Here is a 12,830-nt window from a genome sequence, read left to right as displayed (position 1 = left end):
AGGACACGGGATCTTCTCCCCGCACGAGGGACAGAACCGGAAGTCGGGCTGCAGCCTTGTCCCGCAATGGGGACAGAAGCTGAACGACATTCTGCAAAGACATGGATGAACACGTTTTAAAGTTTAGTATAATGACAGTAGGGAGCAGTATGGGTTAGCAGCACCCCAACCTGCGTCTTCTGTGAGGAAGAAGCCCAAAAAACTTTAGGAGGGCCTTTCAAGGTTCTATGACATTCATTTTCACTTTTTTTATTTTTTATGTTTTTTGGGGGGCTTTATGAACCTGAACTTTGAACATTCAGTGGATTTTCTGTGGTCTGGGGGTTTTCTGAATAATTAGGCTGAAAAGTAATCGGTGATTGGCCCCTTGACTTTGATGTCAGTCGATTAATCCCGGCCCCTCTCCTGAGGAGGCGATGATTGACAGTCAAAATCCCTCAACAGCGACACCCGCAGGCAACGATTTATTTTTTCAGTTTTTGCAGTTGAAAAGGCTTTAGAAATCCTGCCATGGATCACTGGAGTGGATCTTTCAGTTAAAACTTTTAATACAGGTTTGAAGGACCATAAATACTTTTAATGTGATGGAAAACTGAACTTCATGAAACCTTTCAGGCAAGCCGCAAATGGAGCCTGCAGTACCACCACGGCCCTAGAACCCATCACGCCGGAGTGAAATATTTGGATCGGGGGGACAGACTGGTGCAACGCTCAGGTCCTGGACCTGGTGAGACCAGGAGTCCATCCACAGAGCCTAGTCCCTCCACGTGCCAGAGCCTCTCCTCTCCCCCGGTCCCGGCAGAGTAGTTCCGGAGAAGCGGACTGAGTGGCCCTGTCTCTCCCTAAGAGGACTGACCGTGGGTAGCTACTGGGACGTAAGTCGGGGCTTGATCAACCCCGGCTGGGTCACCTGGGCGACCCGGGCCGAAACACCTGTCGACCCCAGGCTACAACACTGATGATACGTCCCAGCCTGGTGCATCCACATGATGTTTTTTATTTATTTGTTTGAGTGTTTGGTGGATTGACTGACTGGTCATGAACCCATTCAATCCGGGAACGCACCTTCTCATTAGCCTGGTAAACCCTCCCTCCGGAAATCTCATTTCCATTTGATTCCAGGAGTGAGTCTGGCCTGATCGCCCATTCTGCAATATTGGCTGTGGGCTGGAGTTGGGCGGGAGTAATACAGTTGACTGACAACCCCTTCAGCCAATGATCGTTTTTCCCCTTCAGCCAATTGCAGTGCATTTTTACCACCTCCGCGACTAATGTGACGCAACGGGACTTTTGAGATGGCCATGCCCAAAATAGGTTGCCTTATTCGGAAACATGCGTGTCACTACCCGCCCCTGCCGGTTCTCTGATTATTTTTTTTTAAATAGGCTCTGTCATGATTAATTGACCACATATATGAAGTTAAACAACTAAATTCTATCCAAACGATATCTTATAAGTAAATTCCTTGCCTCAAAAAAGAAGTTTGAGAGCTTTTTGAAGTTCTAAAATAGCGGAGAAAACTGCCCACAGAAACAATGGCTGCCGTTCGTGTTTGGTCGGCTGCACTCAGGCTGCACTCGGGTCCATTCGGGCTCACTCGAACTCGCCACCTGATTGGCCAACTTTTGCTGTCAATCACAGAACGATGAGCGACGACGCTGATAGGCTCGGTTTTTTGGTAATGCGATAGAAACGCCCATACAAGCCTTCAGGCCAGACTCACTTCTGGAATCAAATAGAAATGAGATTTCCGGAGGGAGGGTTTACCAGGCTACCTTCTCATGTCATTTTTAGATTTCTTTGGCTATTCAAAAATAGCAGATCTACAAGCTCATAGCGCAGCACCGAGTGCTTGTAGATCTGCTTCTTTTTTTTTTAATGTGTGCAAATCTTTGAATATATATATTTTTAAAGCGAACATTTGTAACTCAAATATTTGCTTCTGGAGGGCCCCTCCCTTGAACAAAATATTTTACAGATGTTTGCTTTAAAAAAACCTATATTCAAAGATTTGTACACATTTTCACGATTAAAAAAAAATAGCAGATCTACAAGCTCGTAGCGCTACGAGCTTGTAGATCTGCTATTTTTTAATGGCCAAAGAAATCTAAAAATGACATGAGATGCGTTCCCCGGATTGATCTCCTATTTTTGATGCTTTTGTGTGACGCTGTAGTAGTATGATCAAGTAGGGCGTTAATTTACGGAAAAACACATAAAGCTAAAATATGGAGATAAGATGGTTCTGTGTCGTTCACATATACACTCAAAATGTTACAAATAACGCTGGGCTGGGGAGTAGGGGAAATTTCCTATTTCCCCTAGTCCCCAGCCCACCCCACAGGTTGAACAAGCATGGACAGGACAAATCAATTAATATATAAAATAAATACAGCAAAAAACAAGGCAAATACAGGTACAAAACCACTGAAAACTAAAAGGAAAGAGATAATAATAATAATCATAAGTATGTATGATGTTAATAGCATGATTTATGTTTGTCCAGTGCTGTGGCTAATATATCAAACATGTTTTCTTTTGCCCCATTGGTTCGAGCTATAGAGAGTTCCAAAAGAGATCATGTCCATTAGTGTGAGACTTCTAGTTTATGGAAAGGTTTAGCTGTAGTATACAACCCTCGTAGACGTATTTATGATTCTGACGTTTTGAATCTACGAGAGTTGTAGGGTGCACTTCCCATAGTGACCTGGACTTTCTGCACTATGCCCCGTAGACACTCCAAACATTGTACAAAATGAAAATAAAGGCGCTTACCGCCGAGCCCCAAATGTTAACTGGGTCTACGGGGTAGTAGTGTAATGTAATAATCCATATCTTTCAATAAACAAGTGTTTTAATGCCGTCGTGGCCGATTCTGTCGGAAGTTCCCAATGGGCGGTAGTGACGGGAAGTGAGGGGGCGCATCCGGTGAAACCCGGAATTACACTAAATGTAAACAGGAAGTAAACGAGGGTGAAAAAATGGCGTTCGGCGAGGGTTGTATACTACAGCTAGGAAAGGTTAATGGGGCGGCCATAGCTGAGTGGTTAGTGAGCCCGCCTAGGGAGCCAGAGGCCCTGGTTGCCCCAGGTTCGATTCCATGCCAGATCAGCATATGTGTCGATGAAATGAAATTTGTCCCTGAGCAAGACTCTTAACCCCTAATTGCTCACAGGTTCTCATTGGAAACAAGACTGCAAGGACTTAATTGAACGACCTGTTAAAAAAAGGAATTATCCTTATCCTTATTCCATCTTTGGACCAGCAGCTGATTTTCTTTTCATGATCTCCCAAAATTAACTGAAAGCTAAGAATGCATGGAATGTTTTAAGAAGTGCTTCATGTTCACTGAGTGACTAACTGATTAATGTTCTCATTCATTGATTAATTGGTACTATCGTTGTGAAATAAAAAGTTGTCAATTTTGTAGACTTGACATTTCTAGCTTTTTAACTTTTTAACCACACATCACGTGCACTCTTAAATGATAGTGGGTTTTAGAATTGTGTTTTGGGTTATTAGATTTTTAGATAAGCAATTGCATTTTTTTTATTTGAAGTTTTATATTGTAAGTAATCTGCAAAATAATTGTGTTTTTAATGGCACCTGTCTTTTTTAAACATCTGTGATCATGCTGAATTGTCTGTTTTGTTGTACAATTATATAATTATACTTTTAAATTTACTCAACTACATCTCAGAGTCAAATATTGTACTTTTTACTCCACTAGAATTATTACAAAACTTTACTTAAATACCAGTTACTTTGTAGATTTTGATTATTACAAAACATGAATTAACCACTTCAGCCCTATTTAAACTTTGACCAAGATTTGTATACATTTGAAAACTTGTGAAATGGGACATTCTGCATAATGAGTACTTTCTACTTTTGGTACTTTAAATATATTTTGATACCAATACTTTTGTACTTTCATCAACAACTTTAGCATTAGCAGACGTTAGCTATAGCAGCATGTAAGCATAACAAACGCATTAAATGAATGAGTCATTGTACAGTATGTGAGAAACATGCGTCACTAACTTTAGTCCGACGTGTGTCGCCTTCTCACGTGAGGAAAACAAGTCAAATTATAATAAAACTAAAATAAATGAATTAAAATGACGTCTATCTGTCAGAGTGAACAGCGTGGTGCGTCAAGGCGGCTTAAATGAAGATGCTACTTCCGGTTCCGGTACAAATGTCAGCAGATTTCAAAATAAAGCACCGTCAAATGGCATTACCAGAGGTGGGAAAAGTACTCACATTTTTTACTGAAGTAAAAGTATCAATAGTGCAATATAGAAATTAAGTAAAAGTCTAGAATAAAAATGACTTGAGTAACAAAAGTACAAAAGTATTGGCGTCAAAATGTACTTAAAGTAGCCTACCAACAGTAGAAAGTACTCATTATGCTCAGATTGTCCCATTTCACAAGTTCAAATTGTATAAACATCTTTTGAAAATAGCAGATCTAGACGTTTGTAGATCAGCTATTTCCAAATGGCCAAAATGTTTATAGGGCTGAAGTGGGTAATGTATGTTTTGTAATAATAATAAAAATCTACAAAGTAACTAGTAACTAAAGTTTTCAAATAATTGTAGTGGAGTAAAAGTATAATATGTGCCTCTGAGATGTAGTGGAGTAGAAGTAAAAGTAAAAGTACTGAAAATTGGAAATAAGTAAAAATAAATACCACAGTAGGCTACTTGAGTAAATGTACTTTGTTACTTTACACCACTGTAATTACTCGTATTATTTTTTGGCAAGCATTGATGAAGAACACATCTTATAATGAAAAATCAGTCTAGACTCTAGAGCATATTATGGATACAAAAATCTTATTTACACAAAGTGATCAATTGACATCATTTTGCATGGGTATGAATACAGGTCTCTGCCCTGAGAGATTTAAAAAGCAGTGGGATACAGCACTGGTTCTCAGGGGTCATTCAGGGGGTTCCAGGGGGTCCCCAGCTAAATGATTGATAGTTTTGAACAGAAATGGACACTTAGGAGTCTGTCACTCGGAGATAGTAGGCCTACGAATGGAACCAAATGGACCCCTACAGTGTATATTGGGGTCCCAGAGATACATATTGTGTCAAATGGGGGTCCAATTTCAATCACACCATTTACTTCCAAGGAGGGATTCCCTTTGATATCCTTGATACAATAATCCCGTAGTTGTAGGTATCTATATAATTCATGCTTATCTAAGTCATATTTATCACTCATTTCCATAAAACTCTCCAACTGCCCCCTAAAGTACTCCATGCTGTCATTCCTCTCCTTCCCCATTGTTTAAAACCCTTATCATATTCGGGTTCGAATTTGCTATCAAATGCTACCTATTTCAATGAATTAATATTCTCCTTTATCCTATATATATATATTTTTTTTTTAAACGTGTTACTGGTATAGTTCCAACATTTACTAGCACTAATATCTATACAAAAGTTTCAAGCTTTTCATACGGTGTAGCATGTAGCATACTCCAGTGTTTACTGCCCATTCTAAAGTGACTGAAGACACCTTGAAAAATCAATGGCAGAGTTTGGATACACTGACATTTATTTAACAAAATACTGTCTGGAAGGCCCCACACCTGGCCTGGAAAGTCATTTATAATTAAATAAATAAATATGGAACCATGTGAGTATATTCTCCACCTGTAATTAGATGTTTAATGAACCCAGCACCTTTTAAATAATTAAAGTTAACACCATTATTGCCGACATAGTCTTTGAACAAAGAGTTTGTACAGAAGGCTAGTAGCTGTAACTAAAAACAGTCCAAATGGCATCATGGACCTCAGGGAGACCGACACTGACTTTTTATTCAGTGCGCGTCACCAGTGTTGCCAGATTCTGTGAGAGAAACAAGCAACCAGGTCTAGGAAAACCAGCCCAAAAGAAGCGACTATGGGCCACATGAGCACTTAACATATACATCAGCTATTTGAAAATAGCCGATCAACAAGCTCACAACGCATCCGTGAGCTTGTAGATTGGCTATTTTCAAATAAAATCTTGCGGGGAAATTATAATAAACAGATCTGGCAACCCTGCGCGTCACCCATTTCCTGGTCCTCACTAATGCTCAGAAGAGGGCACCATAAACCTGATGACATCATTGATGTGGACATTCTGGAAAGTTAAGATGCTGAAATGGAAGCCATTGTTCTTGCTTTAATTTAAATCAAACAGTTTGAAGTCTTATTTGAAATGAACACACCTGCCTACCCATTGATGATGATGTCAGAGGTTTCAGGCTGAACTGTCCACAGCCCTCCTCTGAGAGACACAGTGAGTAGACAGAAATGGTGCTCAATCTTATAATGAGCATTAATGAGGACCAATTATATGAAGATAAGGTTGAAAATGAGTGAAGTGCTCCTTTAACCCATTAAGACCAGGAACGCATCTGTGTCATTTTTATTTTATTTCTTTGGCTATTAAAAAAATTGCAGAATAGCATGAAAAAAAGTTGAAGAACCACTGATATATAGCGACATAATTAAGCAAAGATTTTAGTTTAAAATGTTTGTTTTAAAAAATAATATATATATATATATATATATATATATATATATATATATATATATATATATATATATATATATTCAAAGATTTGAACAAATGTTCACGATTTTTCAAAAATAGCAGATATACAAGCTCATAGCGCGGCACCAAGAGATCTGCTATTTTTGAATAGCAAAATAGCCAAAGGAAAAAAAAAATCACAGATGCGTTCCCGGTCTTAATAGGTTAACAGCAAGCAAGCAAGGAAGGAATAAATAAATAATCCATCCATGTGTAATTAGATGTTTTATGAATCCAGTAACAAAAGATGTGTGACAAAGAGACTTCATCTTTTAGAGTTGAACACCCTCATCATCTACAATGTAGAGTAGAGTCTAACATCGTCCTTGAACACAGAATCTGTGCAAAAGTCTAGCCGCAGCAACGTAGTAAGATGTCATTATAAACAGTCCAAAATGGCTACATGGTCTTCAGGGAGATTAATGCACGATGGTGTAATAGTTGGAAAATAGTTCTTCTCCTTCCCTGATGTCCCTCAGAGAAACGAGGACGACGCACCTCAAAGGCCTGTAAGACACAAGCAGAGAGAACAGCACTTTGAGCTGCACTGTGTGAAAGTCACAAGCAGGGCTCCACAACGGTGCGAAAAACATAAATGGAAAAACAAGAAACAAACAAGGAACAAAAATAGAAAAGTAAATCATCTTTAATTGTTCTGAACGGAAACGTTAATTTGACATAAATTAATAAATAATGTCCTATAATAATTAACAATACTATTTGTTCAACATTTCTGTCCAAACTCGCAGATACCTTTAGCTTCTACACCACATCAGTGGGGCTTCATCGTATCAATGTGAGCTCCTAATACAGGCCACAGCGACACGTGAAGCTGTAAGTTGTGTAGCTCAAGGGTTCCCAAACTTTTCAGGCTGTGACCCCCAAAATAATCATATTTGAACTGGGGACCCCCCACCCTGACAAGCACCTGGAATTGTAGGCATTACATTTAGTTTGACTCGGTTCCACAGATAAATATTGTGAAAATAGCCGATCTACAAGCTCACAACGCGTCGAGGCGTTCTGAGTGTGGTATTACGTAATATTTCACAATTTAGCCAATTTGGTATTAAAAAGGTCTTAAAAGTCATTAAATGGTCACTTTAGAAATGTGCACATACCCTGTATACACTTATACTGTATGTTGGTTTGTTTACTGTTGAGTGAGAAAACAATGTTGCACATTAAGCTAATCATCTGGGGACCCCCCAAAATAATTTGGAGACCCCCAGTTTGGGATCCACTGTAGCTAACTGACTGCCTTTAACCTGCATTATCCAGTCACCACTTACTCGCCTACACCAATTCACAGACCATGAACAAAGTTAAAAGTTCTGATAAACATTGTCTAAACACAAGATGAGAGTTATGTTTTGTTGACGTTGGTGCTGGGGTATTTGCCACTGTACATAGATCTGCACATAGTCCAGATCGGAATTAAACTACTGAAAATAAATGTTATCTTTAAGCCAAAGGCCTGAAAATAAAGTGTAACAAAATGATCACTCTGCATTTGTTGTTGGTATCGTTATACACAACAGCCACCGGACAACGATGAATGCCATTGGGATAAATAATAGCTAGCGTGTGTTTGTTGGTTACCTGTGGACATCATGTGAGTAGTTGACATTAGGTAGATACTGGCGGAGTTCCAGAGGGAATGAATCAGGTACATCAAACTCCTGATAGCACACATTAGCAGACCACTCTACAATAAAGACACAATACAAATCATTATTATTGTATTGTATTAATATTGTATTGAATACGAGCAGCAGTCAGGAACAGTATAAAGCTACAATACGAGGAAGAAGGATTAAGCAACAAAATGTATTTACACGTCTCAACAAGAAAACTATAAATAACGTAGTCAGATACAGTAGGTGTTCAATTATAACAATGACATGGTCCTTACTTTAAATCCTGTTTAGAATCTACACAATGTCATAGTCCTTACACTAAACCCTGTTGAACTACCATTTCCCTTTCCTACAGTGCATGCCCACAAATAATTGTCATCTTTATGTGTACTGTATGTGTTACAGTACATGTGAGAAAGCAGTACAAGTGACTCGAGAAAAACTGAACGGGGAGCACCCGTTTTTGTGGCACGGGAGGGAGCAGATCTGCAAGCTCGTAGCGCGGCACTCGGTGCCGCGCTACGAGCTTGTAGATCTTCTATTTTTGAATAGCCAAAGTGTAAAATAATGCGTTTTTTTTGTTGTTGCTCAAATCAAAAAGTGACACAGATGCGTTCCAGGTCTTAATGGGTTCAAATGCAATGTTTCATCGTGTGAACAGAACGTACCATTGGAGCAGTTATTCACGTATTGACCCATGGCCAGTGGGTTCTTAGGACCATGAGTCAACCAGCTGCTGTCACATAACTGAAAGGGTCCGACCCGGTCCCTCCCGCCACATGACCTGGAACACAAAAGAGTTGAAGTGGTTTGCTCAATCTCATGGATTAAAGCTAAATAAAAATCTTACCACTGAGTTCCATTATATGATTTGTGAAACAGTGTGAAAGGAGCCCCCCCCCCCCACACTAGCACTGTTTCCTAAACAATTAACACAATATGTAAAATGATGATGTTTTAGTAATATTCTTCCAGCTGTTCTACATACTGCCAACCAGGTGAAGAAATCACAGACTGAGGCTTTAACCTTTTGCTTTTATGAAATATCCCAGACCATAAGGGTTTTATGGAAGATGCTTCAAAATATGTTGCTAGTTTGACCACTTCAAATGCTCTTACATGAACAAAGTCGCAAACAAAAAGATCAAGCAGACAAATGGACAAAAACAATATACCTCCCTGGAGGGCAGGACAATAAAAGCCTCATTAAATGAGGAGCATGATATAATTGTTTAATGGACGAACCATCCATCCAGTGAAGGATGGTTCTAGTCGTATATACTGTGGTTCCTCGGCAGTGTGTCTCACCTGTAAACGATCTTGGAGATTCCCTTGTCATTTCCATCGACGAAGACGCCATCGATACAGCGGAACACAAACGGGTTTCTGATGGACTGGATAAAAATAGGCTGGTAAGCTTGATAGATAGCGCCTTTGAGAGAAGATTTTAAGAACATTAGGGACGACTTACATGGATTTTTAGGAAGAGAGATGAGGATTTCAAAGTGTGGGTAGGGCTGTCACTATTACACATTTAAGATGACGATTAATTGTCACTCAAATAATTGCGATTAACGATTGAATTGTGTTTTTTGGCATTGAACATTGGAACATAATATTAATAATAAAAAAAAATTGTTTGCCTTTTAGGCTTCGTAATCAAAAATTGCACGGGCAGATATGACAAATAACTTAAAAATATACAAAGAAATTACTGATATTTAATCATTTTCAAAATAGCAGAAATAGCAGACCTACAAGCTTACAACGCATCACTTCATGATGCGTTGTAAGCTTGTAGATCAGCTATTTCTGGAAAATGTTTGAAAATGCATGAAAATTTTTCAACATGGAAACGATTATGACGATTATCCAAAAATAATTAAGATTATCTCAAATAATTACGATTAGGCAATTTATGTAATAATTGTGACAGGCCTAAGTGTGGGTCCTTAAGACTTGTGTAAATCTAACGTTATACCTGGATACATGGCGACTGTGGTTCCCTCAGGGACCAAACCTTTGGTCACGAAGACTCCAGCTCCGGCAGACGGTAAGGAACTAGGCCTTTTCTCAATACAGAAGCCCATGGTTTTAAACATGATATCACATTCCGTTACTGGTTCTCCTATTGCACAAAACACACATAACAGGACATATCAACGTCAGAATGACATTTTTCTACTAATGACATATTTCATGAGCTAAATATTATATTGTTATATCTCCATATTTTAACTTTTTGTATTTTTTGGGGGTAAATTAACGCCCTAGTTGATCATACTACAGCCTCACGCATAAGTAGCAAAAGTAGCAAATCTGCAAGCTCGAAACGCGGCGCGAAGCGACACGTTTCAAGCTTGTAGATCTGCTACTTTTTCTATTTTTGAATTTAAATCCTGAAAAGTAACATATGGACATATGAGGTTTCCACCCGACATGATAAATTAAATTGACATAGAAACCGTTTCGGTTCCAGCCAAGCAATGTGATTAGTTCAAAATCACACAGATCTAAATCTAATCATAAATCTATTAGTATTGAAATTATTTGGTTCAGAACCAAATGTATGTTGTAGATAGAGAGAGATGACACTGCATTAGCACTTTGCTATCGTGTACATACTATTATACATTCTACATACAATTACAATATATAAAACTTGAGGTTTTGTAAAGCACAGCACAAGGTTTCATTGACTGACACGTAAGTACTTAAAAAGGTAGAGTAAGTGATATTTTCTGGTTAAAACAAAAGATGTTTTGTTAAAAGGTTAAATCGCTACATTCTGGTAGTAATCATTGCTTGTGTTTGTTCAGTAACAGGAGTCTCCATCCATAAAATTTGTATCCTGACCTGAAAATGCATTCTCCGTTTAATAAAGAGCTGGAGAGACTCCTGTTACTGAGCAAACACTCTATAGCAATGATTACTGTCAGAATATAGAGCTATTTAACACTTAGTTTAACCAAAGAGAATCACTTCAAATGAATGGAATCCCCACCCCCCATTATTCTATCGTTTTGTTTGTATTATTTTTGTGCCGTGTAATACTGTATTTACCTTTACCGGATCTTAACTTCTTTCATTCATATTCTACACGTATGTAACAGTAACACCAATATAGGAACACTCATTATACACTATAATATAGGTGAACTGAAAGTCACCTGTATATATGTCTTCATTCATCTTTTCAGTGCAATATGTGAGGAAATGAGTCCTGGTTTGTGAGGGAAGCTCTGCCACATGTTTGTGGAGCAGAGCTCTGAACAGCAGCAGCAGACGGTCCAACACCTCCTCATCAGGGACCAGCTTGTCCTTGGAGTGGTCCGTCACCTGGCGAAGAGTTCTGCAACAAGCAACAACACAGTAAACCAGGGGTCTTCAACGTTTTTCAGCCCAGGGACCCCTCAGCTGAGAGAGAGATGAAGCAGGGACCCCCACTACATATTGTATTAACCCTGTAAGACCGGGAACGCATCTGTGTCATTTTAAGATTTATTTGGCTATTTATTTTTTTGCGTGAAAATTTGTGGCAAAATCTTGGATTATATATTTTTTAAAGCGAACATTTGTAAAATATTTTGTTCCAGGAACCCCCAGAAGCAGAGATTTGAGTTACAAATGTCTGCCAAAAAAAAGGAAAAAAAATCACATATTTGCACAACTTTTCATGATTTTTGAAAAATAGCAGATGAGCTTGTAGATCTGCTATTTTTGAATAGCCCAACGAAATCTAAAAATGACACACAGATGCGTTCCCAGTCTTAAAGAGTTAAATTGTGTTGCAGATTAAACATTTTGCATAGATTTCATAGATAGATTCATAGACTTGTTTGACAGCACTGTCATCAGTGTTGGATTGATGTGTGTAATTTCAGACATTTAACCACGTAAACCCTCAACACTTAAAAAATAAATTTGACCTTTCACTCTGTACTTGGTTTGCTCTTTTTCCTCTACACCAAACCTTTTTGCCAAAAATAGCCGATCTACAAGCTCAGTTAGCTCACAACACCACACAGATGTTCTCCTCAGAATAGGGTTGTAACTCTGAAGACCCTCTAGGGGTCAGTTATGACTTGTCTTGATCCAAGACATTAATATCATTAACATTATTAATACCACACAATGATTTTGTTGCCATTTACATTTATTGAACCGTATTGACAGTTCTAGTCTGTTATGGAGCAGATATTATCGATGATGTCACAAGGTAAATCAAGTCTATAGATCCATAAACATGGATCTGTAAAGCCCTTTGGAGAAACACGCATTATATTTATGTTATTTATGTTTTATTTAAATACTTACACCTACCAACTAGGCAGATGTCAACTCAACAAGGTAGGTGTGTAGTTACAGTGTTTACTAGCCTTGGATCAAGACTATCATAGATGTATTTTATAGATAGAAATCATCAAATTGATTAATCATCAAACTCGATAAGATATGATAGTCTTGATCCTGTCATCACGGATTTTTGAATTACAACAATACATTATTATTTTTAGTGGTGTCTGTGTGTAACCGCTTTAGTAGCCCTGATACATGACTGTCATATATTATATGACAGTCATG

General features: G+C 38.4%; 1 protein-coding gene across 1 annotated transcript in view; it reads right to left on the bottom strand.

Annotated features, from left to right (window-relative positions):
• Positions 1–6,683: 6,683 nt before the first annotated feature.
• Positions 6,684–12,830, bottom strand: part of setd9 (SET domain containing 9) — a 7,189-nt gene continuing 1,042 nt past the window's right edge. The window contains exons 2-7 of the mRNA XM_080457691.1: positions 11,417–11,598; positions 10,228–10,374; positions 9,555–9,678; positions 8,915–9,030; positions 8,209–8,314; positions 6,684–7,113 (exon numbers count right to left, since the gene is read on the bottom strand). Of these exons, the coding sequence (XP_080313817.1) occupies positions 7,026–7,113; positions 8,209–8,314; positions 8,915–9,030; positions 9,555–9,678; positions 10,228–10,374; positions 11,417–11,598 (763 nt within the window). The 3' untranslated portion in view covers positions 6,684–7,025. The remainder of the gene's footprint in view (positions 7,114–8,208; positions 8,315–8,914; positions 9,031–9,554; positions 9,679–10,227; positions 10,375–11,416; positions 11,599–12,830) is intronic.

Source organism: Gymnoscopelus braueri, assembly GCF_963280865.1.
Source record: "Gymnoscopelus braueri genome assembly, contig: SCAFFOLD_540, whole genome shotgun sequence".
Classification (NCBI taxonomy): Eukaryota; Metazoa; Chordata; class Actinopteri; order Myctophiformes; family Myctophidae; genus Gymnoscopelus; species Gymnoscopelus braueri.
Note: the sequence above shows the minus strand (reverse complement) of the source record. Positions and strands in the feature narration are given on the sequence as shown.